The sequence below is a fragment of the Myotis myotis genome, unplaced genomic scaffold (genome assembly GCF_014108235.1).
Source record: "Myotis myotis isolate mMyoMyo1 unplaced genomic scaffold, mMyoMyo1.p scaffold_m19_p_15, whole genome shotgun sequence".
In the NCBI taxonomy this organism is placed as follows: domain Eukaryota; kingdom Metazoa; phylum Chordata; class Mammalia; order Chiroptera; family Vespertilionidae; genus Myotis; species Myotis myotis.
The window spans coordinates 48574436-48595343 of NW_023416319.1; the positions used below are offsets into that span (position 1 = coordinate 48574436).

The window sequence follows — 20908 nt, forward strand, 5'->3', positions numbered from 1 at the left end:
AAGACGACTCCCCTCCACCCTCCACCCTCCACCCTCCTCAGAGGGAAACAAGCAGCAGCTGGGACTAATCGCTCAGGGCCAACCCCACCCCTGCAGTGAGGCAAAGCCCCAAGTGTTTTCCTCTGTGGGGGGGCAGGGCGGGAAGGGGGCTCAGCTGGAGCCTGACAGAAAGCAGATGTGGCAGGGGAGGGAGGAGCGGGGAGGAGGAGGATTCTCAGGAGATGGCTGCCCCAGAGGTCAGAGCTCAGGGGGCAGGAGGAATAAAGCAGCCCCTCTCCACCACCCCACCGCCGGGACCCTCCCTTTTCAGCTCTTCAAAAGCTCCTGACACCACCCCTCACTCTCGGCCGGGTCTGCAGCCTCCCTGAGGGAGGAGACCCCTGTGGCAGGAGACGGGGGCCGGGTGGTGACGGGAGCCCGGTCCTGGGCCCCTTGGTGCTCCGGTTCCGGTCCTGCCTGGGCCTCAGTCTCCCTGCGGCACAGCGAGGGCTCCACAGACAAGGCTGATGACTGGGGAGGGCCTGGGGACAGGGAAGCAGGCCACATGCTCTTGGAAGAGCCTTGCAGGTGGGGCCAGGACTCTGATCCTGGGCACGGACAGGGGGAAGGGGTCAGGGAGGCTGTGCTCACTGAGCTTGGCAGGAGAGAAACGAGGAAGCGGATGAGGCACTGCCGGCCTGAGGAAGGTGGTGCCAGCCAGGATGTGCCTGGCATGGAGGGAGGGCTGCTGGGCAGTGGAGGGGCAGGGCCTAGGAGGCTGGAGCCACTGGAGGAAGTGGGTCCCACCTGCCTGGGGGCATCGGTCATGCCTCTCTGCTTAGGTCACAGAGGGTGTGAAAATCACAAAAACGAGCCTCCCAGACCCCCAGCACAGACCCCGGCCCCTGCCCACCTGCGCCCCTGCAGGAACTGGCCCATTCTGGCTCCCTGGCCCGCCAGCCACGTGACCTGTCCTCCCGGGTCCCCTCATCCCCACCCGGCTACTCATCTGCCCCCTGCAGCCCCGAACTTTCTCCCTCTTTTCTACTAACCTTGGGTGAGTCACGTGCGCCCCTTGCCTCATGTTGCTCCTCTGTAGTTTGGGGAAATAAGAGAGCTGACCTCAGGGGGTGGCTGAGGACGAACGTATAAAGCGCTCGGAGGAGTGCCCGCCACCGCTCGCTGCGGTCACACTCTTCCCAGTGCTGCCTCTCCCGTCACTGAAACCCACCTCCTCCCTCCTGACCGGGACCATGGCACGTGGGCCCAGCGCACGGGAGGCCGAGCTGGGGCACAAACTGGGCCTGTGTGCTTCAGGGCAGGGCTCCCGACAGCTCAATAGACAAGGGCAAGTTCAGCTCTGGGCCCCACTTCCATCTGGGGACCCTGGGGACCCCATGTGGCTTCTCGGGTCCGTGTCTTCCCTGCCTGTGAAATCGGGATGAACGAACCTGGGTGGAGGGCAGAGCACAGATGGAGGGCGTGCGGGGGCTTGGCACACGGTACCGGGGTGACCACGCCCGTGATTCTGATGCCAGCGGCTAACCCTGTCTGACCTGTTCGCTTGGAGAGGAAGCTCCTGGGATGCCTAGCACCCTCGACCTTCACCTTCTTTCAGTGCCTGCACAGACCTGGCGAGAGCCCACGAGCCCTCACCCCTCCCACCCCCGCCCCCCGAACAGCACGGCCACGCACAGGGCTGGGAGCGCAGAGCCCAGCCAGGCGAACCTCTGACCATCAGAACGGTGCGTGTGTTTGTGGCCTGGGCCCAGGCCTTGTCAGGAGTCACCAGGAGAGCTCAGGACCGGATGGTCTCCTCCAGACTGCCCACCCCATCCCAGCCCCTGACATGCTCCCAAACACTGTGTGCCCTGTGCCCTGTGCCCGCCCTCCCCCTCGGTCACCGGGGCCTCTCCCGCAGCGCCCTTAGGATGTGGGCCTGCCCCTCGGCCACGGCCAGTTTCCAGTCTGTCCGCCTGTGTGTGACTGTGGGTGATGGGACCATGAAAACCTTTGGGGGTGGGGGATGGTGAGCCTGCAAACAGGAAATGGAGGCCAGCACGAGGGTCAGACAATCAGAGAGCATTTGGACCATGAGCACCCTCTCCTCCTTCTTCTAGTAGGACAGGGGCCAAGTTCTCTGCCTGGCCTCCAACGGCCCAGCAGCCCCCCCATCCAGACTCTGCTCCCCCCAGCTCCTCCCACGCTCCGTGCCAGCCCTGGCCCCTACTTGCACATGCTGTCCCCTCACCAGCAGTGCCTGTCCCCTCCGCCACCCCCACCCAGCCCCCTGAGTCCATGACCCTCTACTCCCCATCCCAGCTCATCACCGCCTCAGGGGGGCCTCCCCAAGTGCCCCCAATGCCCGCCTCTGCACCCCTCTGCCTCCCTTCCCCTCAGGTTCCTCTGCCTCCGGCTGCTGCCACTTCCCTTGTTGACGCAGCTGACACAGGGACAACTCACCAGCCCGGCTCCTCAGTGCCCCACTGCCTCAACAGTGACCTCTCTCCTACCACCCCCTGGGTGGTCCCCTGCAGCAGCTCCTCTCTGTCCAGCTCCCTGGCTCCCTGGCCTCCCCCAGTCCTGGCCCCTCCTCTCCATCAGGGCCCCTGTGGCTTCCCTTCCTGCCTCCTAGTCTGACACCCAGGATCATGCATTCCCCCATTTGTCTAAATATGCCCAACTCATCAACCTTCTCCCCCCCCGACACACTCTCCCCCCCTCCACCTCTGCAAACCCCTCGTTCACCCGCCCCCCAGCCAGGCTGCTCACCTGGCTGACAACCACTCACCCACTCAGGTGCCCAAACCCGAAGTGCGATTGTTCTGGGTCCCCGCCCCGCCCGTGCCTTCCATATCCAATACGGTGACACTTGTGTAGAGTCCAGATGGAGCCACCCCCTCACCCAGACCTCGGCCAGCTCACGTAGGACTTCCCAATGGTTTCCCATGTTCAATCTCTCAGCGCCCTCCCCACCCCGAAACTGCACAACCAGAGTAACCGTCTCAAAGGGGAGCAGAGCCTTGCTGCTCAGGAGTCCCCTCTCGTGACCCCCAAGGCTCTGGTGGCCGCCATTCCGTGCCCCAGCCCTTCCTCTCACTCCGCTCTCCTGCTCCCCCACTGAGCTCTGGGCCTGGAGCACCCCAAGTCCTGGGGCCTCAGGGCGTTTGCGCCTGCTGCACCCCCTTTCTAGGATGGCTGCTCCCTGCTTGCGAAAGCTCTGGCTTCCTTTGCTCCCTCAGGTCCCGGAGTAAACGGCCCCTCCTCCTGGCAGCTGCAGTGAGTGGGTCCTCCCTGGACCAGCTGCCCTTCCCCCCAGGGCAGGCCTCTGGGTGCCTTGGCCACTAGCCCTGAGCACAGTGCCTGGCGCCCTGCAGCTGCCCCGCATATGTGACTGGGCTGGAGGAATAAACGTACAACGTGCATATTTCCTGTGCATCCTGCTGCCCTCCCACCCCTGTCTCACAGCAGCATCCAGGTTCCTAACGTCCCAAATGCACCCGGGCTGCAGTCTCAGAGCCTCGCGCATTGCCCCTTATCCTCCTCCCCTTCCCCTTTTCCCGGGCAGCGGCGCTCTCTCACCCCATCTCAGATGAGACAGGAAAGAAAGCCAACTTGGAGAGATCTGGTCTCATCCTTGCCCTAAGAAGGCCTAATGAGAGACAAAGTCACCCTCCCTCAGCCCTTCAGAGCCCCGAGCCCCCTGCTTCCCGCCCCCACCCCCTCCGCCCGCCCCGCCCGCTCACCTGCTTGTGCGGGTACACGTTGATGTGGCACTTGATGCACTCCTGCCCCATGTTGGCCCAGGAGTTCCCGCTCATCCACTTTCTCTTGCACTTGGGACACTTGTACTCGCCGAAACAGCGCTTCTTGCCCTGGTATGGGGTCAGACCCTCGCCTTTGGGGCGTGCCTGGAGGACAGGAAGCAAACACAGGGGGTTGGGGTCCACCAGGCCAAAATGCTGCCCCCTGGGGTCCCCCTCTTCAGCTCTTATACCCTGTGTCCCCATGTGCAAGCACTCTGTCCCCATCCAGAGAACACCAGGGTCACCCCAGAGCACACACGGGAATCCAAGGCTGGGGGCAGAGGACAGAGGACAGAGGAGGTGGGGGGGCACATCTTTTTCAGTTAAGGGAGCGAAGCCCTTGGTGGTGCTAGGAGTCACTTCTTTAGCTCAGCTGTCACAGAGAGGCGCGTGAACCCGCACACAGGTGCTCGTTGGCCCACAGTGTGTGGTTTAATGGTTCCTGACGAGGCAACACGGGCACCGCAGCTTCGTACACATGCAGTGCCTCACCCCCGCTCTCGCCACCCTCTCCCCGACCTGGAGGCACACCACCCCGAAGACACACTCCGCATTTACAAACATCTGCAACATATGTGCACACACGCTTTCTTCCCCTCGCTCGCTTAGAGACGTTATGCTGGCTCTGCCTCTTTCTTTTTTTTACTGAATAATGTATCTTGGACATATGATTGTGAGATATACACAGGATGTCCCCAAAAAGGTATGCACACTTAACAGCTAATAACTCAATTGATTTTTTTCTTTTCAAATTTAACCCATTGGAATTACTAATTATTCAAAGTGTGTATACCTTTTTGGGGACACCCTATATCTAATCAAGTACCCTTTCCCCACAGGAGGACAAACAGAGCTACTGTTTTCTAACGGTTGCCCAGTATTCGCACACTTGCAGTTCCAGTACAGTCACAGAACATCCGGGTGGTTTCCACTCTTCCGCTATGACAAACAACGCTCCAGTGAATAATGTGCATGTGTGTGCGTGTGCGTGTGTGTGTGTGTGTGTGTACAAAGAGAGAGAACATTTGCGGAATAAATTCCTAGAAATAGAAGTGGAGGTTCACTTTTAAGTTTTAAAGGTAACGACAAATTATCACTGCCTTCCCTGCGTGTCCCGACTTCACCTCCTCGCCACCAGTCTTCATCGTTGCTGACATGAGAGGCAACCTTCTCAGAGCAGCTTTGACTCGTATGTCTTCTATGAGGAGCAAGAGAGACGTTCCCCATGCATTTAAGAACCATCTGCAAACTTTTAGTTCGAATCCTCTGTAAATCTTTTTCCCTGCTTGGGTTTGGTATTTTCCTTGGTGATCTGTAACTGCACTTTATATATTAAGGAAACTAGCTTTTTCCTACATGGCATTTTTAAAAATAGCTTTATTGAGACATGATTCTACATTTTACCTATTTAAGGTGTACAAGTCAATGTTTTGTGGTATAGTCACAGTTATACAACCATCACTACAATCTATTTTTAGAACATTTTTTCACCCCCAAAGGAAACCCTGTACCCATTAACAGTCACGCCCCATCCTACCCCCACCTCCTTACCACTCAGGCCTAGGCAACCCCTAATCTACTCTCTGACTCTAAAGAGTTCCCTATTCTAAATATTTCATGTAAGTGGGATCATGCAATAATGGTTCTTTGGGAGCTGACTTCTTTTACTTAGTGTAATGATCTTAAGGCCCATCCATACTGTGGCATGTGTCAGTACTTCATTCATTTCGTTACTGAAAAACAGTCCATTGTATGGGCATGCCATGTTTTATGTGCACTCACTCATCAGATGATAGACACTGAGCTGCTTCCTGTCCTCGGCTGTTGTGAGCAATGTTGCTGTGAACACTCATGTACAACCTGCTTAGTGCTTTATAAAGTTGAATTCGTTGCCCCAATATTTAAAAATGAGAGACTGCACACAGAAATATGACCACATTGGTCCAGAATGCTTATGGCGTCTATCAGCTGAAGTTGCGAAGGGGCCACCCCATCAGACCGACGGCACCTGCACTGTGTCACCTCCGTGGCTTTCACACAGGCCCTGCACTGTGACCACACACCTGTCCCCTGTCCCTCCTGGACCGGCCTGAGCAGCACCCCTAGGAGCTCGTTAGAAATGCAAAACCGCAGGCCCCACCTCAGGTCTACAGGCTCAGAATCTGCATTTCAACATGAGGCCCAGGGGGTTCCCATGCCATAGAGTTTAAGAAGCACTGAGCTATGAGACGATCTGTTTCCATAGTAACGCTTGCCTGGGTAACTGCCTGTTTATGATGTTGTGCACCAGGTTAAGAGCACAGACTCCAGATCCAGATCCAGCTCCTGCTCCTGAGTAGGTTACTTCACAAGGACAAGGACAGGAGCTACCCCAGAAGTGCACTCTCAGGACTACATGAGCTAACACACGTAAAACACTTAGAACTGCAGACCACTCGACCTCTGTGCGCCTCGGCGTCTTCATGTGGAAACCCAGGCGATGATGGGCCTGCCCGGGGCTGTTGGAAGAATGGCTGCTTTTGTGCACATGAACATCTTAGCTCGGTGGCTGGGCACTGCAAGTCCCTTCGGCGATTTAGTGTGATTCTCTCCGGGGCCTACCCAGGGAGAGGGAGCAGGCTCCGTCCAGGAGAAGGGAGGCTAGGGCTGAGACCAACGGGTGTGAAACGTAAGAGGAAAGTTCCCAGGGTGGGGGGAGGCCCGGGTAGAGGTGGGCTTGCTACCCCTGGGCTGTGGGGAAGTGAAAAAGGAGCATCATTAGGTGCCTTCCCCTCTGGAATTCTCAGGCAGGGACCCAGACTGAGGAGGCTGCGGAGGGGAAGGCGAAGAGAACAGACATTTACGAAGCACTGTGTGTGCTGGCTTTGCGCTCAGGGCTCTGTATCCTGCAGGCCCCCATTCACCTCTCCTCATAACCCTGTGGGACAGGGATATCACCAACCCATTTACCAGATGGCAAAACTGAGGCCCGGGGAAGGAACAGGACTTGCCAAAGAGTTTCCAGTGTGAGAAGCAGGAGGTGAGGCCCGGTCTTGGCTCACCTTTCCCAAGCGTGTCCCCATTATAAAGCTGGGGCCTGTGCTCAGGAGGAGAAATCCGCCAGGCCCCGGGCCCCCAGCTCAGCCGGCCAGCGGCTCTGCCCTCCTGCAGGTCAGAGGAGAGACGCGGCCTGGCGAGCAGGGGTGATGCCTCCTGGAAGGGCTCAGTCCCAATGTGGTTTATGCCTACAGATGAGGGTAGGGCCAAAGGGAGCAGGACTTTTTGACAGAACAAAGGCTTCTCTACCCCCCACACGATCCCTCGGCCTCTTCTCATAAACTTCGCATGAAACAGCCGGTTATGCTGACGGCTCTGCAGGGGCCGCCACCGCCTGAGCCGGGAAGGGTGCCAGGTCCAACCAGGCTCTCCTGACCCGGGCCCCTGCCACGTCCCCTCCGGGGAATCAGATCTTCCAGGAGCCTGGGCAAAGCTCTCTGGGGCTCAGAAACCATCACGTCAGGCACAGACAGGCCCTCTGGAGACCAGAGAATCAAGGGTCTTGCTCAAGGACACACAGAAGACCGGGGACTGAGCTGGGACGAGGGACTGGGTCCCCCTGACCTCCGAAGCTGGGGTGGAATTGCCGTGGGGGGCAGCCTGGGAAGTGGGTGGTGGCGGCCGGCGTGGGAGGAGGAGGAGGCCCTGTGCCAGGAGCAGTGAAAGCGGGGCTGGGTGGGGGTGGGAGAGCCGTCCCGGCGGCCAGCGTCGTGGGAAGAGACGCAGATGATGCTGACACTATTTGGGCGCCTCTTCGGTTTTCTTCCCACCAACTCATGAGATTTCTGGCCGTTGGCCATAAGATGGTACACTCCCTGTCCCTGGGGATAGGTAAGCAGAAGCTGGGTGAACAGCTAGCTACCAGGAAAGTTGCCAAGGGGACTTATGACCTGGTCAGGCAGTTGGGCCGAGTAACTCTGAGGGCATCTCCAGCTCTGCAGTCCTTCCGCCTCTTGTGAAGTGCCCCCGGGCAGGTGTGAAAGGGGCACGCGCAGATGCTGCTGGGCTGAGGGCTGAACAGGTATGTTTCCTACTGTATTTTCATCGTGCAACTTGGCAGTAAGCCTTCAAACGTGAGAAAAAAAAAAAAAAGTCCATTCCTTCCCCTCAGCAAATCCAGGCCTGAGCGACCATCCTAACCGTGACCAGAGTTGTGGACCAGAGCCCTGTCCTGGGATGTTCATCATTGTTTATGACAGTGAACAACTGGAACAAGCCAAGCATCCAACACGATGTCACACCCATTGGATGAGTGACAACAGAGCCACTAAAATATTTATGAGGATTTTTTAAGGGTTTGGGAAAATGCTTATAAAGAAAGAAGGATAAATGATCACATATCGACTGCTTTCAGGGCGAAACTGTAAAAAGGAAAACAAGGCAAGAGAAGAGCTGGCGGGAAATCAGCCTCCAGGAGCCAGCGTGCTCTACTCTGTCTTCAAAGCTTAGGTACACCTTCGTAGGTATACCTTTGACAAAGATACTTCATCAGCGGACTCCCTGGCCTGCAGGCTCTGCCTGCCCACAAGGGGGCGTCCTGCACTTTCCCAACAGAGATGGTGGTTCTTTCCAGCTTTGCCCCTGCAGGTGTGGACACTGGGGCCTGGGTTCAGGGCACTGGTGACCTCTGGCTGCTGGTTCTGTTGGACTCTACTCGGGTCCAAAGAGCTTCCCTCCTGCCATTCATGGAGTGGACCTCCTATTCCTGGATTTGAGGACAGCCAGAGAAGTATCCACACCTGTCACAGGACACAAGAGCCCAGCTGGTCACTCTGCCCATTAGCGTCCCTGCCCTGCTTCCCAAAGTCCCACCAGGAGTGAGCCAGCCTTTAGGGCGAAGCAAATTAGAGGGAGTCCCTTTTGCAGGGCGATGACTCAGCCGTGGCAGCGTGAGGCCGAGCATCCCAGGGACCTGGGCTCAGGAGGTGGCAGCACCGCGGGGTTGCTGAAGACTTGCGGCTACGCCCTGCACAGCACGACCCCAGGCTGGTTCCACCCCAGGACGCACAGGGTCTGCTCTCAGGGTACCGTCCCGGCTGTGGGCCCAGCGCAGGGCCCGTCCCAGCCCTGCCGCACCCCCTCCACCTGCCCAGGAGAGCAGGCTGTGCCTGGCCAAGTTCTGGGACAGACGAATAGCCACACAAGTTAGGTGTCTAGTCAGGGCCAGACCCTCTTTGAGTCACTTTATGAGCCCAATAGGATTAGTCCCAGGTTTGGGATGAGAACCCCGAGGCGTGAAGAGCTTAAGGAACTTGCCCAAGGCTACACCATCAGCAAGTGGCAGAGTCTGGATCTGAACCCTGGCCGTCTGGCTCAAGCCCACTCTCTCAAGTGCCCTGCAACATGCCAGGAGGGACCCACCCAGCCAGGATGGTGAGAAACAGGGAAGGGTTGACACTGTAGCAGATACTGGCACACTGGGTGGCCTGAGAGGCAGCCTTCCCCTCTCTGGGCCTCAGTTTCCCCATCTCCAGCATGAAGGTGGCCCTGACCACTGGGCAAGGTCACTTTCCTCCTGAGGTCCAGAGGTCAAATGGTGCTCAGCAGCCCCACGGCCGTTCCCGCTCTGCCATGGGGCTCCAGGCCGGCCCCACAGTGCGTCCAGCTGAGAGGCACTGGCTGGAGCCAGAGGAGTGGGGAGGAAATCAGGAACAGATGGGCTCCCGCTGGCTCGCTGTCCGCCCGTCTGCCGGCTCTCCTGCAGCTGGGCCACTGAGGTGGTCCTGGCCGAGAGGAGAGGCAGGAAGAGCCGGGTCTCAGGACTGCGCGACGCCCTTCCCGCAGCTGAGGACACCAGGCTGAGAGGCAGGGGGTCTGGCCCACAGGCCCAGGACTCTGCGCATCCTGTCGGCCCTTCCTGGACAGGCCAAAGGGTTCTGGGGACCCTTTCTGGAGGCTAGGGCACCGCCATGGGGAGGACTGTGCTCTTTTCTCTTTTGAGGGGTAATCAATCCTTTTAAGCCCCGCCTCTCGGCCCACAGGCGCCCCTCTGCCCTCCGGTGTGAATCCTGGAGCCTGGGCCAGTGGAGAGGAAGCGGGCTGTGGCCAGAGGCCCCGGTTTGGGCCGGGCTGCCTCAGACCCGGCTGAGAGCCTCCTTTCCTTCATTTGCCAAGGAGCTGGGACACTCACCTCTAGTGAGCAGTTACTCTGTGCCCTCCGCTTCCTGACCCCCTCCACCCGACGGGAGAAGGCACTGAGGCCCCGAGAAGCCCCGCATCGCAGGCAGGGCCCCCAGCCGCGCAGCCAAGACCTGAGGCCTCGCCGCTGACTCCAAAGCGACACTCTGCACCGCACGCACGGCCTCTCACCAAAGGCTGTGAGAAAATTAGAGAGCAAGCCTCTGACCCACCTCTGACCTCCGACCCCGGGCCACCCCCTCCATCAGTTCTTCCTTCAGCTAACGTTCAGTGAGCACCCGCTCTGCACAAGGCTTGTGGACCCTTCCAGGAACATGGACGTAAGCCAGACAGATGAGGAATCCTCTCAGACTCCGGCCCTTCCAAAGGGGCCGGCACGCTGACCAACGGTGGCCCTGCCCGGCGCCAACACCACCGGCCACACGTCCAGACCCAAGTCACTCGCACCCCCAGGAACACCTTTGGACCCACAGCCTTAGGCCGCCCTTCACCCAGCCCCCCTGCGTGCAGGCCTGCGGCCGCCAGGGGCCCATAAAGTGATCGCTCATCGATGCGACAGCCCCACGCGATGAGCACCCTTCACCCAGATGGCCGGTGAGGAACGGGCTCGGGATGGGGCAGGGACTGGTCTGAAGTCACCATCAGTAAGCGGCAGGGCCAGTTTCTGAGCTCGGGTCTGTTCCGTGCCAAAGCCCACGCTTTTCCTGCCCCCGTGCTCTGTGAGTGACGCTGTTTAGGGACACTCAGGAGACTCCTACACTCCAGTGTCCGCAGACGTGGCCTCGGGAGGCGGCGGGAGGCCGGGTCCAGCAGCTGCAGCCTCCGCGGAGGCCCCAGAGGAAGCGGGATCAGAGGACAGGTGGGCTGGGCCGCGAGGCCTGCCGGCTGCCGGGAGGGGGGAGGACGCTGCGAGCCCCCCCCCGCCCCCCCACCCGGCTTTCTCGAGCCTCAAGGGCCCCCTTGTCTGAGCACAGGCATCCTCGCCGCCTGCCCCAGACCCCCTCCCCTCTTCGGGTTCCTGCCGCAGCCCAGCATGGGCCCAGAAGGCCCAGCCTCCTCGGCACTCCTCCCACTGGGTTCCCAGGCCAAAGCCACCGCAGAAATGCCATCCTGACTCCACAACACTGGGGTTTGTCAGAGCGCAGGGAACAATGGGAGCTTTCACAGTGCCAGGAAAAGGGCTCAGGAAACCCTGGGGAGGGGGCACGGAGCGGGCGTGGAGGGAGGGACGGCCAGCGAGAGAGGAGAAACCAAGGGGAGACAGAGGCAGGGAAGAGAGGCAGCGGACAGCAGGAGTCAGGGGCAGGGGGTGGGTGGCGTGAGAGCCGAGGGCATGAGCAGGACAGGACAGAGTGCGAAGACGGGGCCACTGCTGTGAAGGGCGAGGTGAGAGAAGGTGGGAATGAACGGAAGGGACAGAGGAAACGGCACAGGGTGAGACAGCGGCCCTTCCAAGGACCCAGAGGGGTCCGAGGCCCCAGCACCCCCACATGCCTCGGGGTGCATGGCCCCAAGGAAGCCCGGCCCAGAAGTGAGAAAAGAAAGCCCTCTCTCCAAACCCTGCCCCGGGCCAGGCGAGTTGAAGTTCTCTCGGGCAAAACATTGTGGAGAGCGAAGACTTTTTAATCACATGATCCGCCACTCCCTGAGTTATCTGTTTCCTGCTTCTGGCTTTCCTCCACTAGCAAACCGCACAGAGCAGAGCTGGGGCGGGAGGGGAAGAGGGGCCGTCCACAGGGGTGGAAAACATCCGAATCCTGGTGACTGCGGAGGCCTGGTCCTCCCTCCCCTCGTGTGACTGCGGAGCCCCTGCGGCCGGGGGTGGGGTGAGCCCTGCAACCACCAGCGGTGGGCAGAAAGCTGGGTGCTGCTCGAACTCAACACCACTGTTGTCCCGAGTGGTTTCCAGGTCCCTGTCTGGGGGCCGTTCGCTCAGTTAGTCCTCTCCGCTGCCTGTGGCCCCTGCCCTGCTATAGCCACGACCCCGTTCGGCCAGGCGGAGTCCCCCGGGGACTTCAGTGGCCATTTCGGGCTTGAGGGCCCTTGCCATCCACAGGGCGGAGGCAAACACTCGAGGCTTTGGGGCCCCTTCCCCTCTGGCCCAGCTGATCTTCTAACGGTTGCTGCTACTCCCTCCTACAAAACTCATACGCAAACAACAACAGTCAGGTCCTGCAAAAGATGCGTCCCACCCCACCCCTTTCCCTCGCATTTGCTGCTCCCTGCACCCCACACACTTCTCCGCCTGGCGCATGCCCGTGTAGCCATCAAGGCCCAGCTCAAAGGGCACCCCTCCGGCCTCCTACAGCTCAGACAGGCTTGGCTCTCCTCCGGCTGCTCACCCCACCTTCCGAGTCCCAGCCTCGTGCGTGCGCTGGCGAGAACCCTCCTGCCGCCTCCCCAGAGGAGGTCTTGGCTCCCCGAGCTCCCAGGGGACCCTGTGGTCTGCACCACTCACTTTGCTTCGGTCATGTCCTGCCCTGACCCGGCCTCCGCATGCCAGGGATTTCATCCCAAATAGAAAGACTTCCACGAACTGCTGTTTCTGCGTCTGGTTTCCCACTGGCCTCTGAGCGTGCTGCGGCCACACGAGGCCCTCCGTGCCTCCTGCTCCCTCGGAGCACCCTAGGGCCTCAGCACATGGGGAGCTGGAGGGGACACAGGTGTGGCAGTGTCCAGGATGGGTGAAGAGTGTGGGCCAGGGCCAGGGTCACCCATGCAGGAGGTGGTGATGCTGGTCCTCAGCCTGGCTCCATCCATGGCCAGGACGCCCTCCGGGGCTGTGCTGACCACTCTGGTGGGCCACCTCGGGCAGGATTTTCACAGACCGGCTGGTCCCTGGCTCTGCACCTGAGGCCGCCCCTGGTGAGGCCTGGGCAGAGGTGACCTGGCTAGACGAGGCCACGACCAGTCCAGTCCTACCTGGGGGCGGGACCGGGGACAGGAAGGTGATGGGTTAAGAGGAAGAAAGGCTACAACCTGGAGTACGGCTTTGGGTGTGAGGGCCACAGCCCCGGGAAAAGGGGACAGGGAACTCGGCTCAAAATAGCGATGGGGGCGGGTGTGGAGTGGCTGAGTGCCAGGAGAGAAATCTGAGCTGCCCTGGCCAGGGAAACGCTGAAGTCAGCGGTTTGGGGCCACTCTGGCAGGAGCCGTGGGGGCTGGGAGGCTGCAGGCCTGACTCCAGCTTGGGCTCTGTGCTCCCATCAGTCCCTCCTTTCCCGGGTCCCACTCTCCTCCTCTGGCCACTGAGGGAGAGGGAGAAGCAAGCTGTCTGTCTGGGAGAACTTTCAGCAGGTGCGTGTTGGAGACCACGACAGCCACAGCAGCGCCGTGCACCTGCCTTGTAGGTGGCTTCCTTGTGACCCCATTTCCAGATGAGGAAACAGAGGCCCAGAGAGGTTAAGTCACCTGTCCAAGGTCACAAAGCAAGTAAGTGGCAGGGTTTGAACCCCGGGCTTCATGGCTGTTGTCTGATACCTTCATTGCGGAGTGAGGTCCAGAAGGCTGTGGACTGCTTTCAGGGTCACCTGAGGCAGCTGTCGTGGGGCAGGGGTTAAGAGATTCCCGGGGACCAGCCAGGCATCTGCCAGCTTCCACCGTCGCTGGTATTGGAAATCAGCGGGAGGAGAGCGTGTGTGTGTGTGTGTGTGTGTGTGTGTGTGTGTGTGTGAGCATGCAGGTGTATTTGAGCGTGTGTGTGCCTCTCGTGGTCACGGCAGGGCACCGTGGTCTTCCCCTTGGGGGTGGGGGGCGTCCCTCAGTGTAAGAGTTGCTCTGATGTCACTTTCCAGGGGATCCCGGGGGGGAAGCAACCCTGACATTTCCCACGCCCACAGCCCAGGCTGCCGCTGCCCTCGCTTCTTCACCCTGGAAGCGTCTGCAGAACTGTCCCTCCCCCGGGCCCCAAGGGCAAGGTGCCTGCATGGCTCTGCAGGAGGCCGGGTGGGGGCGCCGTGCTGGGTGCCCCAGATGCTCCGCTCCTCTCCCTGGGCTCCGGGCCCCTCAGCTGTGAAGCCCACACAGCTGCTGCCACGTGCAGCATCACGTCCACCCGCCAATTCCATTCCCACCATAACTCCTACCAAGGGGCACGCCGGGCACAGAGAGGGAGGAGCATGCCAGGCACAGAGAGGGAGGGGCATGCCAGGCACAGAGAGGGAGGGGCATGCCGGGCACAGAGAGGCAGGGGCATATGCCAGGCACAGAGAGGGAGGGGCACGCCGGGCACAGAGAGGCAGGGGCACGCTGGGCACAGAGAGGGAGGGGCATGCCAGGCACAGAGAGGGAGGGGCACGCCGGGCACAGAGAGGGAGGGGCATGCCAGGCACAGAGAGGGAGGGGCATGCCGGGCACAGAGAGGCAGGGGCATATGCCAGGCACAGAGAGGGAGGGGCACGCCGGGCACAGAGAGGCAGGGGCACGCTGGGCACAGAGAGGGAGGGGCATGACAGGCACAGAGAGGGAGGGGCACGCCGGGCACAGAGAGGCCAGGAGCTCTGCCTGAGGTTGCACAGCCAGAAACTAGCAGATGTGGGATCCAGACCCAGGCCTGGCCGACTCCCGCAGCACCACATGCCGTCCACGTGGTCCACAGCTCTGCCCTTTTGAGGTGCCCTCGCCATTGTCTGTGCGCAGCCTCATGTGACCATAACCTTGCTGGTGCCCTGGGAATGGAGAAAGTGTGTGTGACCAGTACAGGGGAGGGCCTAGCTGGTGGTGCTCACTCTCATACCCACCTCCGCACGTGCTAACGTGCTAGTCCACCACCTGGCAAACCTCTCTCCCCAGGTGGAAGCCGCACCTTCCAGAAAGTTCTCCTTGACTGCTCCTGTCTGCGGGGGCCCCTCTGGTCTCTGCCCCCCGGGGGGCTCCCTCTCTGTGCCACCGGCCCTCAGCAGTCCCAGGACCCATGGCGCCGCAGCTGAGGGAAGGCGGTGTACGTGCGCCCATTACCGGTGCACACAGCCCTCAGCCAGGGTTCCGAGGCGGCTCCTTTAACGTGCGGCGCTGCGGCCTGAGCCCGGCCGACGGGGACCTCCGCAGAGCGCGTGTCCCGAGAGCTCTGGTATGGGGGCTGGGCTGGCCGGCCTGTGTGCTAACCGTCTCGTGTACTCGGCACAGTGACCCTACCACACACAGTGCTAAGAACACCAGTCCATTTTCCTTACCAGAAAACTAAGGCTCCTTTCCAAGCCACACAGATGCCAAGTCTGCATTCCATGTTTCTGACTCCAGATGCCCAGGCTCCTCGTTCCAGAGCCCAGGCTGGTTCTCGCCCTTGAGCAGGCATCCGAGGCACAGGGGCTCCCTGTCACGCAGCCTGCTGGGCCCTGGCCCAGACTCTCTAACCCCCAGGCCTGGGTGGGCCTGAGAATCTGCATCCTAACAAGTTCCTGCGTGAGGCTGACTCTGCTGGTCCCACTCCGGGAAACACTGCTCTAGATGATTCTGCGAAAGCGGGAGTGCCGACCAGGGACCATCTTCCCCACGCTGCCCACAGGCTCACTCTACCCCGGGAAACAGAGGCACAGGGGAGCAGGGGCCTGTCCACACCATAGCTTAGGGTCGGGCCAGGAATGGAGCCCGGGCGCCTCACTGCAGAGCGGCTGATGCGGGACAGGGAGGCGGCTGCACTCGCTCGGGTGGGGCGGCGGTGGAGGTGGTGGCAGGGTGCTGGGGGCGGGCCAGCCCGGCTCTCCTGGACCAGCCCCAAACCTGTGACTCCTCGGCATCTGGAAACTATCACGGGGAACAATGAAGGGAGTGGGGAGCCTGGCTGCTCGGGCTCGAGCCTTGTCTGTGTGGGACAGCAAAGGACCCGAGGCCTGCAGGCACCCCCTGCCCCCACCTCCACCGCCACTGTTTGCCTTGGCCTGGACACACAGGTCCCCAGGGCCAGCTGTCAGGAAAAGCCAGCCCCTGCGCTGCAGTGGGGGCTGCTGGCCAGGCTGGATGCCCAGGAGCCTGGCCAGCAGTCAGGAGGTCCCAGCCGGCTCAGCTTCCTGCTCAGCCTGCAGGACTCCGAGCTGATTATTGTGCCTCCCTGGGCCTTGGTTTCCCCAAAGGAAGCTCAGGTACCACCCGCCTGGCTGGCTGCTCACCACGTGCCAGCGTGGATCTGGCCACCTTGGTGCCGGGGCCTATGATGCGACTGTCCCCTGTGGAGCAGGAGAGGGACTGAGGAATAGTCACCGTGTGCACTTGCCCTGCCCGCCATCCGGTCCTCCGCTCGTGCCCTCAGCACCCATGAATCGAGTGCCCACTATCCACAAGGCCCTGGAGCAGGTGGAGCAGGGTCATTAACAAGAACTTACAGTTGGGAGGAAAGAAAGAAACAAGTATTTCATGCAAATAGAGTTGTGATGAGGCTATGGCGGAACAGACACAATGGGAATCCGTTCTTCAGAGAGAGGGCGGCCACACTGCAGGTTCTGTCCCAGCCTCTGACGTTGCACAGCTTAAACTGCTTCGAGGTGTGCGTCTTTAACTGCCCCCCGCCCCAGCCCCAACACTGCGGCCTGGGACGAGTCCTCTCCCTGCCTGGATCTCAGATTCCCCAGGTGTCAACTGCAGGGGCGGGGGGGGGTGTCAAACCAGGAAAGGCAAATACTTCTTCCTGGGTGCCCCTGCCAACTACTTGCTATCAGAACACTGTGTTGAGAAGGATTCTGCAGCTGTATCCTAGCTCAATAGGCCAGAATGGTGTGATTTTGGTGATGTCCACTTCACCATGCCCATGGGCGGGAGTAACATGACCTGTGTTAGCATTCCTGCCGAGGTGATTCCTGAAGAGCCACCTGGTGCACATGCTCCCCAGGTAGACAGCACGCAGGCTGGAGACGCAGAGTTCGAGCCTGGAGTGAACCCTGACCTGTCGTGAGGAAGAGGCCATGGTTTCTCCCCTCTTGTCACAGATGCTAGTCTTGCCCTGCCTGTGTCACGTGGCAGCTCTGCGCCAACACGTGATCTGGCTGCAGAAGCACTTTAGACCATGTAGGACTCCTCTCTGATCCCCGGGCCCAGATGGGTCTGGCACAGAGCACGGAGCCCCTGGGGAGGAGGTGAAGGACAAAGTGACCGTTTTAGACGTGACTATCACCTAAAATGAGTGGCCAGAGGAGAAAGTCGGGAAGAGCTGGGGTGGCCTGGGGAGGGGGCAGGCAGCAGCCTGGTGACTTCCTGGGCAAGCATGCCAGCCCATGTCCCTGGTCCTCAGTGTGGCTATTGTCCCTGCTGGCCCAGAGAGCGGGCTCAATGGGGCCTCTGTCCCTCCTCGGGCAAGCCAGTCCAGCTCGGTGGCGTCCCACCCAGGCAGCTGGGAAGCGAGGGCCGACACTTCCTGTCCCCACTGCGAGTGTTTGAGTGTTCGGAGAGGCAGGGGGAGGGCAGGGGGGCTCTTAAGACAAGCACCCATCTGTGTCCCCAGAGGAGGGCTGCCCAGCTGGGGGATGCGGCGGGAGAGGGACAGCAGAGCTGAGGCCGGGCTCACCCCTGGGCTCAGCCCCTCTCCTCTAACCCGTCTCCTCTGAGCTGGTGCTGTCAGGAGGCTAGCTGGCCCTCTGGCTCTTCCTCCCAGGCCAAGCCCGCCCTTGCCTCCCCGAGGGCCTTTGCTCTTGCTGTTCCCTGTGCCAGGAATGCATTTCCCCGGATCTCCACATGATCTGTTCCCTGCTTCAAGCCTCTATTCACATTGCACCTCCTCAAAGAGGCCTGCCCGGCAACCCTGTCTGAGCATGACCTAACACCACAGCATCTGTTCGTATGTCTTTGCTCTCTGTCACCCCACAGCAGGTGACCTGAATTCTCCCCTTCTCTTTCATGGTCCTAGAACAGTACCTGGCACATAGTAGGTGCTCAATAAATACATGCTGAGTGAGCAGACAAAGGAACACACATTGATCTACATGCCCCCCCTACCCCCATCCTTCAGCCCGAGGTTCACACAGCAGGTGGCTGATTACCAGGGCTCTAGGGGAGGGGACGCCAGCATCACAGCCTGTGCAGGGCAGGACAGAGCTCGGACCGCCCGGATCCAAGTCCAGTGCTAGACGACAGTCTGAAGCAGAGGCAGAGAGGAAGGAAGGGTGGCCCACTTCCAGACAACTCTTCCCATCCCTTCTGGAGCCACTTGCTCAGCCAGGGACCCCGGCCATGCTGCCAGAGGGCTGCCAGGACACAGGAGAGGGCTGGTCAACCTGACACCTATCATCAGGGGCACATCTTCCTCCCAGGGGTGACACCAGGGCAGTACTCGGTATAGGGGCCCTAGGCAGGCCCCTGGAAGCCCCCCACCCCCAGTCCCTGGAACCCATCTGTGGGTGCCCCTTACTGGTCCCTGACCATCTCTCACATCCTTGCCTTGCTCCCAGCAGCCCCGAGGCCAGAACAGCAGGAGTGGAAGGAACCACCCGGGCGACCTGGGCTTGTGGAAGCCCCGGAGCAAAGCTTCCTCACTCTGCCCACAAAGGGGCATTGAGCCTGCGCCCTGAGCTGGGCCTGGGCGGGCACATGGCCGCAGACAGGCACCGGCTGGCAAGGCCCACAGGAACGACGCGCACAGCTGGTGTTCATGGGCACACACTTTGAGATGACCTGCCAGCTCTATTTTAAGTCAAACGACAGGGAAAGAAGAGGTTGAGGAGGCAGCAGCGGCTCCCTACGCCTGTCCCGGGACCTAAAGGAGGTGGGTTGGCTGAGCTTCCTGTCCCCCTCGGGGCTCCCCGGGCTTGGCGGCAGTGTGCAGCGGCACAGGCCTCTCTGAGTGCGGGCACCACCACATCGGGGAGGGGTGTGCACATGGCTGGGCAGAGCCCCCCACAACACACCCACCTCCACAGCCTCAGTAGGTTGGGGGTAGGTCAGGGCTGGTCAGCCACAGGCAGTTCTGGATTTATGGAAATGATTCAAGATAAATGCATGAGCCCCACTGAGGGTCGTCCTGTACACGAAAGGCTGCAGGCTGAGCTCCTGGACAGGGCACACATCTAGGTTCCGGGTTCAATCCCTCATTGGGGCATGTTTGATAGGCAACCGATCGATGTTCACATTGATGTTTCTCTCTCTTTCACCTGTCACCATCCTCTCCGCGCGCCCCCCCCCCCCCCCGTGAGGATTAAAAAATAATCACTGTGTGAAAAATTAGGAGACTCATGCTGAAAGAAGGAAAAATGCAATCATACTTGTCTCTTCTGGAGAATGTCTTTCTAGTCCCTTGCTGCATGAGGAGGTAGGTGCCTGCTGTCCATCTCGTGACCTGCATCTTCTCCGCCAGCCGAGAGCAAAGGGAAAGAGAGCTGTGGCTACGCACCTCTGGGACCTGGGTTCGAATCCTGACTCTGCCATTACTAGCAGCAAGAGTGTGGGGTGGTTCCCCACCCCAAGTGGGGATAACATTATCTACTGGGCGGGGAACTGAGAAGATGTAATGAGCTTATGAATGCAAAGTGCTCCGCACATGGGTGTCACTAATATAAACACACCTCAACCCTCACTGTCACTAGATGGATACTTAACCTGAAATCTCAGATGTCCAAGGCCTTTACACTTTCTTCCCTATCGTGCTAACCCTCTGAAAACGCAAGTCTGAAATACAAAATGTCACCCTCAGCAAATATAAATAAGTCCACTCAGTCTCCTTGTCAGAGCTGGGCTGAGTGCAAGGCGCTGGGGTGGAAGAGGCCGCCTCTGCCCCTCCCAGCTGGTCAGGTTTGCTGTAGAGGAGCTCACTTAACCCTCACAGTCACGGTCACGACCCGCCGGTCCCAGCATGGGAAGGCCCAGCGAGGAGAGGGACTTTTTCAAGGTGAGTACGTGGGGGGCTCAACCCACGCCTGTCTGCCCCAGCCCCCCTCTGCCTCCTGGCCTCCGAGCCTGATGTGCAGGGGTGCAGGAAATGGCCAGGGGAGGTCGCACGGGGCAGGGAGAGCCAGGCCTGGGGAGATCCACCGGCTCCGGTCATCCTGAGCCACAGGGCTGGTCCCTGTCACCTCCGAGAGACCCAAGAATCAACGAGGTCTTGCAGAAGGTCAGCGAGGCCTGGGAAGGATGGACGGAGACACCCTGAGGTAGCTGGACACTTAGCTGGGAGTCCTGGGTTCGAGCAGGCTCTCTCAGGCAAGTCACTGCCTCCCCTGGGCCTCACTCTTCCCATCTGGAATCGGGGGTGTGTGTGTTTAGGGAGCTGCTTTGGCTGCAACAGACTCATGTCTGAGCCAAAACTGACACTGGGGGAACCAACGGCTCTGCTGTGAGACGGGCCAATGAACGGAAAGAATAAGAGATGCTGCTCCGCGAAGCCGCAGCCCTCCTGCGGCCGGGCAAACAGGGCCCACACTTGCTCCACCTTCCGCTCCACCTCCCACTCCTCTGTCCACAGCGACAGAGCCAGAGCCTGAGCAGAGAGCGCCCTGCGGGGTCTCCGCTCTCCCCTTCCCCGCTCTGTCCCCCAAGAGGCTGTCCAGGCCAAGCAGGGGAGGGGCACACGTCCAGGCTCACACAATCGCCACCTTGTCTCGGGGAGGCAAAGGCCAGGCTCCAGGCCGTGGCGGCCAGCTGCCCGGATGGAGCGGCAGATCACAGAGCAGCCGCATTTGGAATTTTTTAAAACATTAGACCATAGTAGCTTAGAGTCTTAGAATCTCTAAAATCCATAATAACAACAGACCCGGAGAAGCTTCTTCTCAAAGAACTGCAGCAGCTGTTTCAGGAGGTTCCGAATCACACGGCTTCGACACGGAACCTCAGACTTGAAATATGCAGAACCACCAACATCAGAATTGCCCAGTGTGGGGAGCCCAGTTTTTCAGAATAATACAACTTTGTCATCACACGGTCGAAGACACCTGGGAGTGAACATCAGATAGTGTCACAATTGGGACCCCTTGGAACATGGATTTGGGAATCTCACGGAACCGGCAGTCTAGCATCCCTGGGGCCTCAGAAGGGCC

General features: G+C 60.2%; 1 protein-coding gene across 2 annotated transcripts in view; it reads right to left on the reverse strand.

The window, feature by feature from the left end:
• ZCCHC24 (zinc finger CCHC-type containing 24) overlaps nucleotides 1-20908 on the reverse strand; it is a 59935-nt gene that overhangs the window by 6658 nt on the left and 32369 nt on the right. Inside the window, exons 3-4 of one of the 2 annotated variants that reach the window (XM_036337254.1) lie at nucleotides 3726-3890; nucleotides 1032-1072 (exon numbers count right to left, since the gene is read on the reverse strand). In XM_036337254.1, coding sequence (XP_036193147.1) covers nucleotides 1032-1072; nucleotides 3726-3890 — 206 coding nt within the window. The remainder of the gene's footprint in view (nucleotides 1-1031; nucleotides 1073-3725; nucleotides 3891-20908) is intronic. The other variant, XM_036337255.1, reaches the window with a different exon arrangement.